Here is a 14,959-nt window from a genome sequence, read left to right on the forward strand (position 1 = left end):
GGAGGGGCTGACACATGTGGAAAGGGAGTCGTCAAACAGCAGATGGGTTTGTTTGGCACGTTTCACCTATAAGGTCAGCAGCAGATTCTTGAGAACTACGTCACTTGACGCTGAATTCAAGCGCGTTTTCTCGTAGGGAATATCCCACATATCCCATTTTCGTATTTCCTAGAAGAGTAAAATAGCAAGAATGAATAAATAAATTCTGTAAGAGGTTGTGATTTAAGAAGAGAGTCAATTATTTGCCTGTAAACATGTTTTTGGAAGACAAAACACTTTGTGTGTGTTCTTATCTATAGACTGAGTAGCCAGACAGTTATTTATTGTTTTGCAGAACAATGGCAATAAAGGTCTACTCTATTCAAGTTTATCATTTTAAATAGATTCATTATTCTGACTATATTTCCCTGATTATTTGCTATTTTTTTCTTTATTGCAGTGTCCTGCAATCCTGGTCCTTGCGACCCACTGTCCTGCATGTTAGAGGGTTCCCTGCTCCCACACACCTGATGCCAACGAATGTCTCGTTAGCAGGCTTTTGCAGAACTTGTTGATGAGCTGACACATTTGAATCAGGTGTGTTGTGCTAATATGTGTAAAATGTGTGAAATATAAATCTGTTTAGACTCTTATTATGAACTATGACATCATCAGAGTAGGCGTAAGTAATATTTCGTTTATAGAAAGTAGTTCAAGAGTCACTGCATTCTCTGTGATGAGTAGTCATTATATTGTCACTACAGTAGAAGTAGGAGTTTTTGTTGAAATTGCACAACAGTGTTAAGCACAGAGTTTTAATGTCTCAGCTTTACTATGCAAAATGATTGTAAACCTCCACTAGCCTTTATAATATGTCCTTAAAAAGAGATATTTACATTTTCTGCTTGGGGCCCCCTGGTGATCAGGTGGTGATCAATAGTGTAGAGAAGGAAAAAAAACAACATTTTAACATATTAATATATATATATCTAATATCTAAATAGTGTTGCGCTTAACTTATTTGGTTTTATTTTGGAGATGCTCATTTAGCTCCAAGTCTTAACTTGAATATGAATAACACAACTATAATTTATCGTGTTACATTTATATCAATAATAGTCAAACACCGGCTACTCCGACTATATCAGAGCCACAGGGCTGGACGTTCTTCAGTTTTACTTTGAGAAATTTTACTTTTATGGATTGAACAGACTCTGTACATTTCTGGATGTCAAGAAAGGGAAAAATAAGTCACAAGCTGAGACAATGCTTTAGTATTTTCAGCCTGTGTTTCTCTTTGTGGCCATTAATCTTCAATTAATCCAGAATGTTTTAGTCATATCCTACATAATATGTTTATTCTTGTTGTGTTGCTTTGTAAGTCACACTTTTAATAGGGAGAAGCCACAATATTTGCTTTCAGGTTGATGTTTTTTTGAACACCAGATCAATAAAATGCTGTCCCAGTTACACAACGTTTGAGCGACGTGTTCCGTCGTTAAATGCACTGCAGTTTCATGTCTACTTTGTTCATATTTCTGCTTTCTTTGTCTGGTTTCTGATGCATTTGAACCATTTTCCTTATTGTGAAACGTTCAGCAAAGCAAACTAAAGGGATTGCAAAAATGTCCGGATGATGTTTGTGGAACAGAAAGGACAGAGATCAGCCGTGACAGTTTAATGATTGTCACAGTGTTGACCAATCGGGGAAGCAGAGACACCCCGGGGTCATCCGCTTCTGAAAACTATCTATTGATCTCATCTGTATTCAGTGCGGTGTCCTGCAGTGGAACACTCAGCTCGAACTCATTTCACCAGAGTAGGCTGGTTGAATAATCTGCGTTATTATTTCGTTGCTTATTTTCAGGGAGTCAACATGAAGCCAGCAGCGGCTCTGCTGGGCCTCGTCCTTCTCCTGGACGCTGCGTTTGCTGCAGAGCGTAAGTCTTCCACATTGTTTGTTCTAATTAAAAATGTCTGATTCAGAATACAGATATAGAGTCAATAAGTTCACAAAGTTTCCTTTTCCTTTCCTTTCCTTCGTTACTGTACTGTATAGTACAACATGTTAATGCAGTTAACAGGTATTCATCAACATTATATCAGTGACATGCTGTACTTCTGTATACTATACTTATTGGGACATATTGTAAACGTGTGTGTTGTAAAAATGCACTTATAAAGTAATAAATAAATAAATAAACTCAGCAACTAAACCAAACAAAGACAGCATGATGTACTTTCCCTGTTGATTAAACTAAAACTCAAAGGCTTGGTCCCACTGGATGTTTTTAGAATGTGGGACCACACATCTGTCTGTAGTTCATTTTTGGGGATTTTTATGACTCCGTGGGGTTTAATGATTAAGGTGGTGATCCTGAAAATTGCATATTTGATTTTATTACGTATTTGGATAGTATGCATGACTGCTGACGCTTTGTCTGTAGCCGTGTTGTACTTTGCCTGCGGCCTCTGAAGAGCTGACCCGGCTCCTGACATCAATATAAAGGGCAACAACAACCTGTTTAAAACAGATTCAAGAAAAAAACAACTCTTTATTATTGTCTCCTTAACATTTGACACACTGTCCCTTTAAATCTATCTTTGTTGGAAACATTTTGCATAAAATACTGAATGTGGAGTAAACCATAATGATTGTAATAACAGTGTAACCATGTCATACTAACTACTAACTTTTTTTTACAAAAACTGCACTTCCACAGAATCCTGTGTGGGTCTCTGCGGCTCCTTTGATCCACAGAGGAAATGTCAGTGCGACTCCAAGTGTGTGTACTACGGAAGCTGCTGCACAGACTATGACACCACCTGCCCTAAGAAAAGTCAGTGTTACGAATGAGAATTCTATTTTACTGAATGCAATCCAGGCCTGGAATTCATGTCTCTTTTTGTTTCCTCCCTGCCGTCAGTTGCTCGTGGCGACACCTTTGACGCAGGAGAGGATGTGACAGAAGCAGCGACGACTTCTGCTTCACCTGCTGCAACGACATTCACCACAGCTGTACCACTGCCTTCTTTCTTTCCCAGCACCGCGGATGTTTTCATGGCACCTGTCGACCCAGACGCACAGCCGTGCAGTGGTCGACCCTTTGATGCGTTCCTGCAGCTGAAGAATGGCTCAATCTATGCATTCAGAGGTAAACCTACACTTTGAAAGTCATTTAGGTACATTTTTTTAGACCTTGAAGGTTGTATGAAGGTTAGGGGAATGTTCTGGGAACAGAACCTTCATACAAAAGGTTGTATGAAGGTTGTGACAAAGTAGCATTAGGGGAAAGTTCTGGGGCTACATCAGAAGGATGAGGTTTAAGGAGGAGATAAGGTTCAAGGTGCAATTTCTTTGTTGTTTATTTTTCTAGAAACTTTTACTTTTACTCCACGACATTCCCCCTAACTATCTTTGTTACTCATTACTACCAAATAAAATCAGAAGAAGAAGAAGAGTTGTTCTGTATTTATATAGAGCTTTTCTAATCTTGATTTACACTACAGTTTTGTCCTATTTTGACTTAAGTAATATTATAAAATGTGACTTCAACTTCTACCAAAGTCATTTTCAAGTATTCTTTTGAGGTACTTTCTACAACACTGTTAATCTGTGCCCTGTTTTTTTCTACTTCTAGGTGAATATTTCTTTGAGTTGGATGACACGGCCGTACTTCCCGGTTACCCCAAACTCATCCAGGATGTGTGGGGGATCCCCGGGCCCATCGACACTGCCTTCACACGCATCAACTGCCAAGGAAAAAGCTACATATTCAAGGTGGAATCTTCTATTTCTGTGTAGCCTGTGAACAATGTGTGCTGCCAGTGGTGGAAGGAGAGTAATTAAGGAGTAAATCTAGGGTAAATCAGAATTGTTAGAAAGAAAGAAATCCCTTTTTAATCCATATATATAACAGATGACCATTAAATCATTTGCATCACATGAATGCTGCAAAAAAAAGGGGGGAAAACAAAAGGAAACGGAGAATTAAAAAAAGAGAAAGTTAAAACAAACAATTAAATTCACTTTTTTGTCTCAGGGGAATAAGTACTGGAGGTTTGATGGAGATGTCTTGGACGAGGACTTTCCGCGGGACATTTCAGCCGGCTTTGGTGACAAACCAAACGACATCGATGCTGCGTTTGCAGTGCCAGCACCAAACTCCCGAGGCAAAGAGAAGGCCTACTTTTTCAAAGGTATTTATATCAAGTGTTGACTGTAAAGCAGTGATTTTTGCTATTTATGGTTCCAGGCGCATAAAGGCAACGGAACAAATTGTGAGGTTTCTTTATTTGACTATTGCTTTTTACAGCTGGAGCAAAGGCAAGGCAAATGTATTTATCTAGCACGGTGTTTTGATTTATTTGGACATCATTTGGTTTCTTTTTACTTGAAGTTACTGGTGTCCTGTTTCCCCATGGTGTTGATTTTTGTAGAAAAAAAATAACCCCTGTTCTCCTTGCTTTCTTTGTTCTGTTCTGTTTTATTTTTGCTTGAATCTGCCTTTTGTGTTATATCTTTAATGGAAGTTTACCTGCACATACACCTGAGTTGTCAGTATGCAACATCTGCTTCCAGTCAACTCATGCTCATTGGTTATTATATCAAACCTGGCTAAAGCTTACAATTTACAATTGGGAGACTCTGATCCATCCAATGACGTTAAAATCATGATCAGGATTGAAAATCTGGCCAATTAAACTCTAGTGTGGGGCAGACTTTAGTGAATAAAGTCCAATGTGTGTTTTTGTTTTCTTTCTTCAGGGGACCAGTATTATGAGTATGAGTTCAAGCACCAGCCTTCCCATGAGGAGTGTGTCTACATGAGCAGGTCCTCGCCCTCCGTGATGTTCAATCATTACACAGATCTCTTCTGTGATCAGACGTTGGAGGATTTCTTCGCAGAGCTCTTCGGAGACCCCAGTTAGAATCACCTTTTTTGTTTTTGACTGTTTTTCTACTTTTTTTTTTTTACATATTACCTGTTTAAAAGCCCAAATGTGTAAGAATCAGTTGATCTTTATGAATATTTAGTGCTGGTCCAAAAAAATGTAAGGTTCTCGACAATCATTCATGGCTAACAGCTAGGCTAAACAGACAAAAATTGATGTATATCATATAATTGCATGTCATATTACGCAGGAATGTGCATCGCAACAAGTCGTTAAGCTTTGTATGAGAATAGACTACCAGTGTTGAAGAAACACCACAAGGGAGTAGTGCTTTTCTGTCAATCAGCTGATCTTCGTGGGTCTTGCGCCACCTGTAGAGAAAGGTATTAAATGGAAGAATTGAGGCCAGTTAATTTGTTTTTGCGTTCCCATTATGAGTAGTACCAATGTGCCAGAATGGTGAAAAATGGTGGCCTCTGTGCAGCTAGGTTCTTTCCTACTGTACAAATAAAGGCTGGTTCTAAGGCTATTAAAAGCACATTTCAAACTGTATCTCCACTTATACACTTTTTTTCTTTCCTCATCAGTCAGCAGTCATCACGCAGGCCCTCGCTTCACCAGTAGGGTCTGGAAGGGCCTCAGGTTCCCTGTAGATGCTGCCATGGTGGGGCGAGTCCACCTCAGTCCCCAGCCGACGGCACCAGTTCCTCCAGCAGCGAAGAAACGGAGCAACTGGAGGAAGCGATTCAACAAGAAGCGCCGACAGCGAGGACGGAAGAGTCGCCAAGCGCTGTTTGACGATTTCTGGGGTTACGATGACTGGTTTGACTTCAGCTTCTATGGAGATGACAGTGAGGAGAGCACCATACAAGAGCAAAAGAGCACTCCGGTTCAAAATGTCTACTTTTTTAAGGGAGGTATGAAAACATGTAATCACCTTGTATCAGTCTATATTTCTGTAATTGGAAATGATTTAGTATTAACAGTTTGCATGTTTGTTTGTTTTTTTTTATCATGGCAGATGAATACTACAGAGTGAATCTGCGGACAAAGCGTGTGGACTACAACAATCCTCCATATCCACGCTCCATTGCAAAATACTGGCTGGGCTGCAAAGATGAAGGAACACCTGATGATTCCAGGGCAGAGAAGAAGTAGACCAAGGCAGCTAGAAGGAAATAAAGAGAAATTCCCTGTGTGCATGCATCTGTATTTGAAAGTCAAGAAGTAATTACACAACATCAATGCATGGTTACTTACACTTGTTTTTGTTGCATTTGTGTTTTGTTCATAATAAATATCCCCTCTTAATTTGAGGTACACAGAGCCCTCACTCAAATAGCATCATGTGCTCTTTTGAAGCTATAAAGCTCAAGAGTTTTTCTTACACTAAATATGAGGTCAAATGACACAACGATGTACACACTCTCCTTTGTTGGTCTTAGACAGGAATTCTGCTTACAGGTGCTGCTGGACCAAAAAACAAAATTAATGAAATTATTATTTTACCATCAGCAGCCACTATATAAAAAAACGGCACGAGTGGCACATGTATAGTACGAGTCTGGCCATTCTCTGGCATCAACGTGGCATTTTAACTCAGAAATGACTGACATTTCCTCTGTAAACCTCATGGTTGTGCATGAAAATACCTGCAGTTCATGAAGTACTCACACCAGCCCATCTGACACCAACAATTACGCCACCACATTCAAAGTCACTAAATCACCTTTGTTCACATGTCGTGGTGGGGTTTCTTGAGAAAATCAACTAAGTTTTTATCTTGATACATCAGCTATTGTTGAAGCAAATATAAGGAGTTGAAGCTGTTGTCATTCAGAAAAAAAACATTTAATTCTGGATCCACAATCAAACACCAAGGTGAGTGCACAGCATGACACTGCACCCTGATTAACAGTTCTTCAAACATTCCTATTTCCCGCCCCTTATTTTTTGTTATCCCACATTAGGTGTTTTCACAGTGAGCTCTGATCAAGCTTATCTAATTGTGACTAGCCTCCTTTTTTAAAAAAAAATCTGTAAGGGGAGGGTTTACTGCCTCTTTCTCTGATTGGTTACATTGTTGCTGTGTAAGCAGTTTTGGGGCTCAGCTTTCTAAGCCTGACATTTTGGATGATTCCCTAATACGTGAAGGTGGCACATAGCACAAAAGTCTCCGCTTCAGATTTTCCTTATTGTAGCACACTAACATGACCTCCAAACAAACTTTTCAGTAACACACCATCATTGTGAAACAATACAAAAAACAGTACCTTTATAATATACCATAACAGCCTCAGGCGGAAAAGGCACCGCTGGGATTCGAACCCAGGATCTCCTGTTTACTAGACAGGCGCTTTAACCAACTAAGCCACGGCGCCACGTGGTGGAGGGAGAAGAAAATACACATTATAAAGATACCTCCGGCGCTGGATTTAGGTTGTGTTATTTCTATTTATTTTCAATGACGGGAATAATTTATATCTAAATTTCATGAGTTTTTGTGCATATTCATGCCTTAAAAAATTATATATTTGGGTAGAAGGAGGGGGGAAAAAGACTAATAAGAGGGAAAAGTCATAAAGTAGACTTATGTGTTCAGGCCTTAAATGTAAATAAATACATATCATGAATATTAAAATATTGTATTGTAATAGGGATGTCACGATTACTTGATTTCACAATTAATCGCGGTATTAAACGCTACAGTATATTAATCTTAAGGTTTCCTCAACGCCGTCAGAAAAGATTATGCCGGAAATCCGGAACCATATAGGTAGTTCAGCGCAACTCAAACGGAACGAAAACAAAGTTACACAACAACCGCGTGTTACAGTTTGTGTTGCTTTGTTTTTGTTCCGTGCGAGTTGCATAATAGAACAGAGAAGAAGAGTTATTCCCTCCAACAAAGCGGAGTTAAACGGCATTTAATTAACGTTACGTTATACGTTATGTGTTGGCCAAATGTATTTGTGTCATTGTAATTTAAACATGACATAAACAAACCACAATAATAGATACGTTTTATATCTGGCCACATACAAATAGATACATTATTAAAGCGATTAAAATAAACTTAAACATTTGGTATAGATGACAATTGATGACTTAAAGAATTTAGACATTTCCCCTGGGAGATTAAAAATTGTTACTACATAATAGTGTAGTGTATTTGCTACATTATTTTTGTTATGTTAGCATCAAAAGATATAAATAAATGAAACTTTAAGACCTATAAGCAGTGTTCATGTGATTTTACACATTCATAGTATCAATTAACGCATAATAATCGTAATATTGCAACTAATTCTCTGACATTAATCGTAACAAGAAAATCTATAATCGCGACATCCCTATTGCAATATACTACATATTTGGGTTCCTGAATGTTAGGCAAAGTGTTGTGAGTTCTCATGCATGTTCAACTTCCCCAATAATGTGATCACTTGATTGGCAGGAGGAGAAAGTAATAATAATCAGAGGAAAAAACACAGGGTTAGAATCATATTTTTATTTGCATATGCTGTGTAACCAACTACACTACAAAATGTAAATCTCTGAATAGCTGTATATATATTAACATCCTTCCTTATGAATAAAAAAATAATTATAATCTTATTATAGCTAAACCTATTTACATTGCAAACTTTTTCTTTTTTTTGGAATGTTCAACCCAAAATATAATCAATCATGGTCGCAGAAATGTCCAAATCAGACAGGTTGAAGTCGCCCAGGTCCTGGAGACACAGGTCAGACAGGTCATCAGGGCTGGACAAGACCTGCTGCTGGTCCAGCTGACTGTAGACGGGCGAGAGATCGTCCACTGCAGCACAGCGGCTTCCCACAGGCTGCAGGGCTTCACATGCATCCCCGATGAAAGCCTCAAAGTCCTCTGTGAAATCCCATTCACTCAGTGGAAAAACATCCTGGCAGTAACTAGTGAAGTCTGGGGTTTGGTAGTGAAAGTCCTGGTTAACTCGATCTTGTCCATTCCAGCACGATGAAAAGGGGGATGTATGAGTGGGCTCAGACCTAATCTGACTCTCCAGGATTGTTGAGAGCCGGGAGGACTGAGGTAGACTTGGAGCAGAATAACCAGGTGGAGAAGGTAGACTCGGAGATAAATCCTGAGGCATCGGGGGCTGTGATGGACTGAGAGCATGAGTGTAGGTGAACTGTGGACCGTGATGGTACTCTGAAGAGCCTTTGGAAACCTCTCTGCTTGGTTTCTTGCTCTTGAAATACCGTGCCCGTCGGTTTTGAAACCAGACCTGTTGAAAAGAACAAGAATAGAGGTTAATTTGGGGGGAAAAATGAGTCATTATCCAAAAAGATGATGAGATGCAGAAGATGACAGGGATGTCAGTTTCCCACAATGTTAGTAAGCTCCCCTGTGTTGCAGGTTCACCAAGTGTTCACATTTCATGCAGTCACATGAATAATTATTTAACTTGGCAAAGAATTCCTTCATAATAAGTGTGTAGCAAACTGCAGATCTATTTAGAATGTCCAAATAACTTAACATTAATAAATTGCTCCGTAATTATTGTTTGCAGAGATAATCTATGCAATGTAATTGTTTACCTATAAGAACTGAAATCCTAACAAATGATTTGAAATACTTTGTTTGAGGTTTAATATAAGCCATGCATCACAACATCTTCACAAATACTATCTATTAGTATCAATATTAATTCAGTATTAGGAAGTCTTCATCAGAAACACTGTAATCACTGTTTTACTCCATGTTGCCCTTCTGCTCTGACTCATCCTCATCTTGGAGGTCATGGCGCACGCATTTTGGGAGTGTGTTGCACTTCACATACCTGGATTTTAGACTCTGGCAGCCCAGTCATGGAAGCGAGAGCCTCCTTCATCCTGATGTCCGGGTAGTGTGTGACAGAGAAGGCTCTCTCCAGCTCGCTCACTTGCACTTTGCTGAAAGTCGTGCGCTTCCTGCGGCGCTGGGTGTCCGAGCTCGTCCGATGTGTCGCAGCCTCATGATGCACTGCAGGGAGAGGACACAATGTTACGTTTAGGTTATTCAGAAGCTTAGAAATAGGTTAATGCACTCCTTTTTAAAAAAGACGTGTATGAATCCGTTTTAAAATGGCTTAAGAAACACTCACCTTTGTTGGACTCTTGTGCGTAATCGTCCCTGTTGTTTAAATCCAAGCGCGCACTGGGCCAGTAATGTCCCGAGTAAACAGTGTCCATCTCAGCAACGTTAAAATCCAAACCGAATGCCATTTTATCCAAAAGAGGTCAAAGACGAAGAAAATCACTGTGACTGTGTTCCCTCGGCTCTGTCTCCTCGACACTGGTGACCACACAGCTGACCGTAGAGGTTTTTATACTTTTGACAGACAAAAAAAAAAACGACCATCACCTTTCACCCCCACCCTGTGCCGCACCCATGCGCGTGCCTTTGAAGTGCTGTTCACCTGTTAATGGCTGTCCGGTTAATGGGTGTCACAAGACACAATAATGAACCCATTTCACTAAGACGAGGCTTGTCTTCACGCTCTTCACAGTCTAAGAGATCGTCTAGTAATAATAAATTGTGCATTTTCTAAAAATCTTACAATAAAATAAAATCCATGCAATGGTTCAAGTGGGGAAAATAGAAGGAAGGAGCAATTTGTTGGATATGAACTTACTGTGTCAACTTCCATCAGACTGGACAATGGCTGATATATACGTGTGTGTATATATATATATATATATATATGTGTATACACACACTACACCATTACCCTTTTTAGGACTCTTTATTGTTTTATGTTATGCTTAAATGATGCAAAGTAAAATGGAAATTAAATGGAAATAATACAAATGCGGCAATATATATAAATAGAATAATATATACAATGTAATTCAGGCATCCACTTAATAACGGGGTCTTTAAATAAATTGTGACATTTACCGCTTATACTGGATATCATGTCTTTTCTGCACATTCTTTTTTTCTGCAATTTCTATCTCTAGGAATATAATCAGTTTTTTTGTTTTTTTAAACCCTACTGTAAATATGTATATACTTTTTAAATATAGCTGTCTAAGTCTAAGTCTTGTATTGTTTTTCCTCTTCTTCCGGCCTGGTTCTCGCACATTTGGACCTACACAAGGCTGCAGGTAAAAGCAAGGGTCACATCAGTCTGTGAAACATCCTCTCCTCTACACACAGCGCTGTGCCTCCTGGTGCGCATCAGAGGGGGAACACGCACCATGTGTGTTTAGTGGACGTGTATTGAAGGAGCTGTGGGAGTGTGAGGATCCAGGCCGGGTATAATAATGTGAATGTGTCGAGGTGACAAATCGGGCTACTTTTTCTCCTTCCGTGTCGTTTGCGCTTCCACTGATCGAGACTTCAAAACACCGGATGGCGCACAGTCCAAGCCATAAGCAGTAACAAGCGTCTGTAGTGCCAGACTCACAGAGGAGGTTTGGGCCATTCACTGGAATTTAAATATCCTAACATTACACAGGACCAGAAAAAATCTTTTTATTTGTTATTCATTTAGTTATTTAATTGTCTTAGTTTGTTATTGCACGTTGCCAGATTATTAATCTGGTAACTATTAATTGATCTATTATTAATCTATTAATCTATTTAAATTAATTTACAAACTACTGAGATGAAACAGTATAAAAATGGGTATGGGAAAACCAGCTATTTGGCTTATATGGTAACTTTGATTTTATATTGTATTTCAAGAAAGTTATTTTTTAAACGAGTTAATAAGTCTGTATGTTACCAATATGTACGTGGTCACGAGAAAAGCACGTGACATAAACGTTTATCGGAGCCATTATTAGCTTCCAGGTGAGACAATGTGGTGGACGGTTTACTAACATGAGCAGCGAAGTGTTCCACATCCACTGCCACTCAGCCGAACAATGACACCGCAGCTCACCGTCACATGACTTACACGCAGGACAACAATATTACGTCGATACCAAAAATGAGAGGAACAGTCGAAACTGGGTCACGTGATTCCAGCGTGACTTCTGTCAATCCAGACAGACGTGATGCATGTCCGTAGTCTCCAACCTCAAACCCCTGCAATCCTTTAACTCATAAAGTCAACTCCTGTATTTATTAATGTTATTATTTGAGTTATTTGTAAATATGCAGTATTTAAAAAAACTGCTTCTGTTGCTCTGGAGGCACGAGGAGTAAACTTTAACCACTAGGTGGTAGCACTAGGCAGTTGAATAAATATGGAAATCATAAGGTAAACTCATGTATTTATTATTTTAGTTATTAGTAAATGTACATGGCATGAGAAGTCTAGATAGATAAATAAATATCCAGTAGTTGTACCAACACATTGTAATACATCAAATACCTTTATAATTATAAATATATATATATATATATATATATATATATATATATATGTATGTAATATATACAATCATCTATCTATCTATCTATCTATCTATCAACAAAGACGTTCAGTGGAAGGATGACTCATTCACAGGCCCTTCTTCGCTCATATTTGTAGTGTACAAACATTGGCCAGCAGTGGAGGTCTCATCCACCATTCTCCTTGTCACTTTCACTTAGATAATGATGTCATGCCCACAAGCTTGAGTGTAGAATCTGTAAATGTACGTGTGGGCATCTGCACACATGTCTATCTGTGTCTGTACAGAAGTTAAATACAGTACCTTATCACCTGAAGTGAAGACGTACTGGGCCAGAGGTTTCTCTCTCTTATTGATCAATTTTATTGTTCCATCCACCTACACATAAACATTTATCTTCTTTATTGCTTTGTGTATGACATGAATGTACAAAACAACACAGATAGCAGCTCAGCCAACGTGGAATTGGTTTTCATGTGTGATCATGGCCAACATGAGTAAATGTTAATGTCAGCAAACAATAATGGATTAACTGAAGAGGCTGTATTTACTTAACTTCAGGTTTTTTCTCTACAGTGACATGTCGAGACGTACTGTTGTCTTTCATATTCCATAGCACACAAACATATAAAACTAATGCATTAACATGGATACATACTGTATACTATATGAATTATAATTGATCAAATACAGGAGCACCAGTGACTCCACAGTGTGTGTGTTTATAGGTCAGAGTGCAGAAGTAACAAAATAGACCGAGCCAAGTGAACTTTGGACTGTGACACATTTCTAAATTTCTCATATTTTCACAAACATTTTTAGTACTTTTTGCTCAGGTTTGTTTATATAGTTGGTGGAAATTAATGTTTTTCTTTCATCAGATTGCCTAGGTTGGAAAAAAGCAGCCACAATGCTCTGTGTTCTAAGGGTTAACTTAGTCTGAGTTAAACCTGAATAATTCAGTTTTCAGAGGTTGTCACCCTGCACATAAAAACAGAAGATATGATTTCTTATTATAATATTCCCGAATGCTCCATAAAAAATACACACAATTCCAGAACTGTCCTCTGTGGATCTGAATGCAGCAGTATATGCTTCACAAACACAGGTGTGCACACAGAGAAACGCTGGTCTTCTGTGTCCACACTCCTCTCTAAGAAATCAGGATCGACACTCAGGTGTGAATGACGCTCTGCCTGCCTCTACCTCACCAACATCCTCGCCCCCTTTCTTTGCAATACACAAACACCATTCCTCGGCTCGCTGTTAGATGTGGAAACTGCGTCCACATTTCCTGTCAACCCGAGAGATTTTTGAGCCTTGTCCGTGGGCTGCATGGCCAAGGTGATGGGGTTTCTCCCCGCTTGTGTGTGCTGTGCTGTAAAAAGCCTCTGAAAAATAGAAGATGAGTGTGATTCCAGTTTGGCTGTGGATGAAGGTGCTTCACATTCTTCAGGGAAAGAAGAGGATGTTATAAAAGAAATGGATATTATGGTTCAGGAGGAGAGGACAGATTCTGTCAGCGCCGTAAACGGCCCGCTGATATAACACTGTGGTGTGAGTGGTTGGCTAGATTAAGTTTGATTTTGGAGGAGAAAGCAGGCATGCAGATGATATGAAGGATTTAAACAAATGTCATTTGTGCTTTTAAATAAAAATTAAATACCTTAAACAAACACTATTGTTGGCATAGGGCAAAAGACGGGGTGCACCCTGGACAGGTCGCCAGTCCCTCACAAGGCCACATAGAGACAAACAACCATTCACTCTCACAATCACACCTACGGTCAATATAGAGTGTCCAATTTGCCTAATCCCCAAATCTGCATTTGGGAGGTAACCGGAAAACACAGTGTTTGTGTGTGTGTAAAGTTCCATTTAAACTTAATATTAGTTATTTAGTAAGTTAAGAAGTTAGTTTGTTTCGTGTCCACTTGGGGAAATTCATTTCACAGTTTTCCAGTTGCATACTTCACAGCAGAAAACATAAGATATTACATACTGCATATGGCTTTGTTTTGTTTAAGGTGGAGATGGCTGAGATGGCTTTATTGCATTTCATACTTTTGAATCTCCTTCCTGAGTTGGAAATGATGGTTGAATGGGTGTGTGGTGTCCTGTGATGTGCAGTGCGTGCAATGACGTTGCTGTTTTGTTCTTGTAGGTTTGGAGTATGTCGACCAATTATGTTTGTGGCAGTTGTTTATCTGAATGTTTTCTGCGTATTTCTGAAAGTCTGTTGTGTGATGATCAAAAATTCCTTTTGTTTTGTTGACATTGAGGTAAAGGTGGTTCTGCTCACACTATTGGGTGAAATGAGAATCTGTGTTGTGATATCTCTGAATGGTCATGGTTTCCTTTTACAACACAAACTTCTAGTCAAAGAGCAGCAACAATAGGAAGGTCATTTAAACTCACTGCACCGCAGTGAAAACAGGTTTTTAGGTGATATAGTGATCGCCCAGATCTGCCTCCCAAGTGTCGACTGCTTCTGTTCATACATTTCCAATTAAAGCAGTGCCATTACATGTATGACTAATAGGCAAATGTGGGCTGTCTTATAATGAATTTTAAAAAACAGTATAATTTATTGGCCATTGGGTGCATGGATTGTGTTATTCATATCAGTTTACCTGTTCATCCTATACATTATGTAACTCATATAAGGGTTTTCTGTTCATAATCTGTAAAGCACTATGGCACTGGGGGC

The 14,959-nt window shown here is 39.1% G+C and overlaps 1 protein-coding gene and 1 non-coding gene across 2 annotated transcripts; one reads left to right on the forward strand and one right to left on the reverse strand.

Moving 5' to 3' along the window:
• The first annotated feature begins 1,768 nt into the window (after positions 1-1,768).
• Positions 1,769-6,208, forward strand: vtnb (vitronectin b). Its single transcript, XM_044041429.1, has 8 exons — positions 1,769-1,919; positions 2,703-2,819; positions 2,907-3,134; positions 3,621-3,760; positions 4,023-4,179; positions 4,748-4,906; positions 5,463-5,792; positions 5,897-6,208. The coding sequence occupies exons 1-8, from the start codon at positions 1,856-1,858 to the stop codon at positions 6,031-6,033; spliced, it is 1,332 nt and encodes a 443-aa protein (XP_043897364.1). The 5' UTR covers positions 1,769-1,855; the 3' UTR covers positions 6,034-6,208.
• A 974-nt stretch (positions 6,209-7,182) lies between these two features.
• trnat-agu lies at positions 7,183-7,256 on the reverse strand. Its single transcript has one exon. It is a non-coding gene; the product is annotated as a tRNA-Thr (tRNA).
• Positions 7,257-14,959: the final 7,703 nt, after the last annotated feature.

The sequence above is a fragment of the Solea senegalensis genome, linkage group LG13 (genome assembly GCF_019176455.1).
Source record: "Solea senegalensis isolate Sse05_10M linkage group LG13, IFAPA_SoseM_1, whole genome shotgun sequence".
NCBI classification, from domain to species: domain Eukaryota; kingdom Metazoa; phylum Chordata; class Actinopteri; order Pleuronectiformes; family Soleidae; genus Solea; species Solea senegalensis.

What these genes read in the sequence shown, in the direction of transcription:
- vtnb (XM_044041429.1), top strand. Translation starts at nt 1,856, where the DNA reads ATGAAGCCAGCAGCGGCTCTGCTGGGCCTCGTCCTTCTCCTGGACGCT. An exon ending in CGCTGCGTTTGCTGCAGAGC is followed by an intron (nt 1,920 to 2,702) that starts GTAAGTCTTCCA and finishes GCACTTCCACAG; the next exon opens with AATCCTGTGTGGGTCTCTGC. An exon ending in GAAGGCCTACTTTTTCAAAG is followed by an intron (nt 4,180 to 4,747) that starts GTATTTATATCA and finishes TTCTTTCTTCAG; the next exon opens with GGGACCAGTATTATGAGTAT.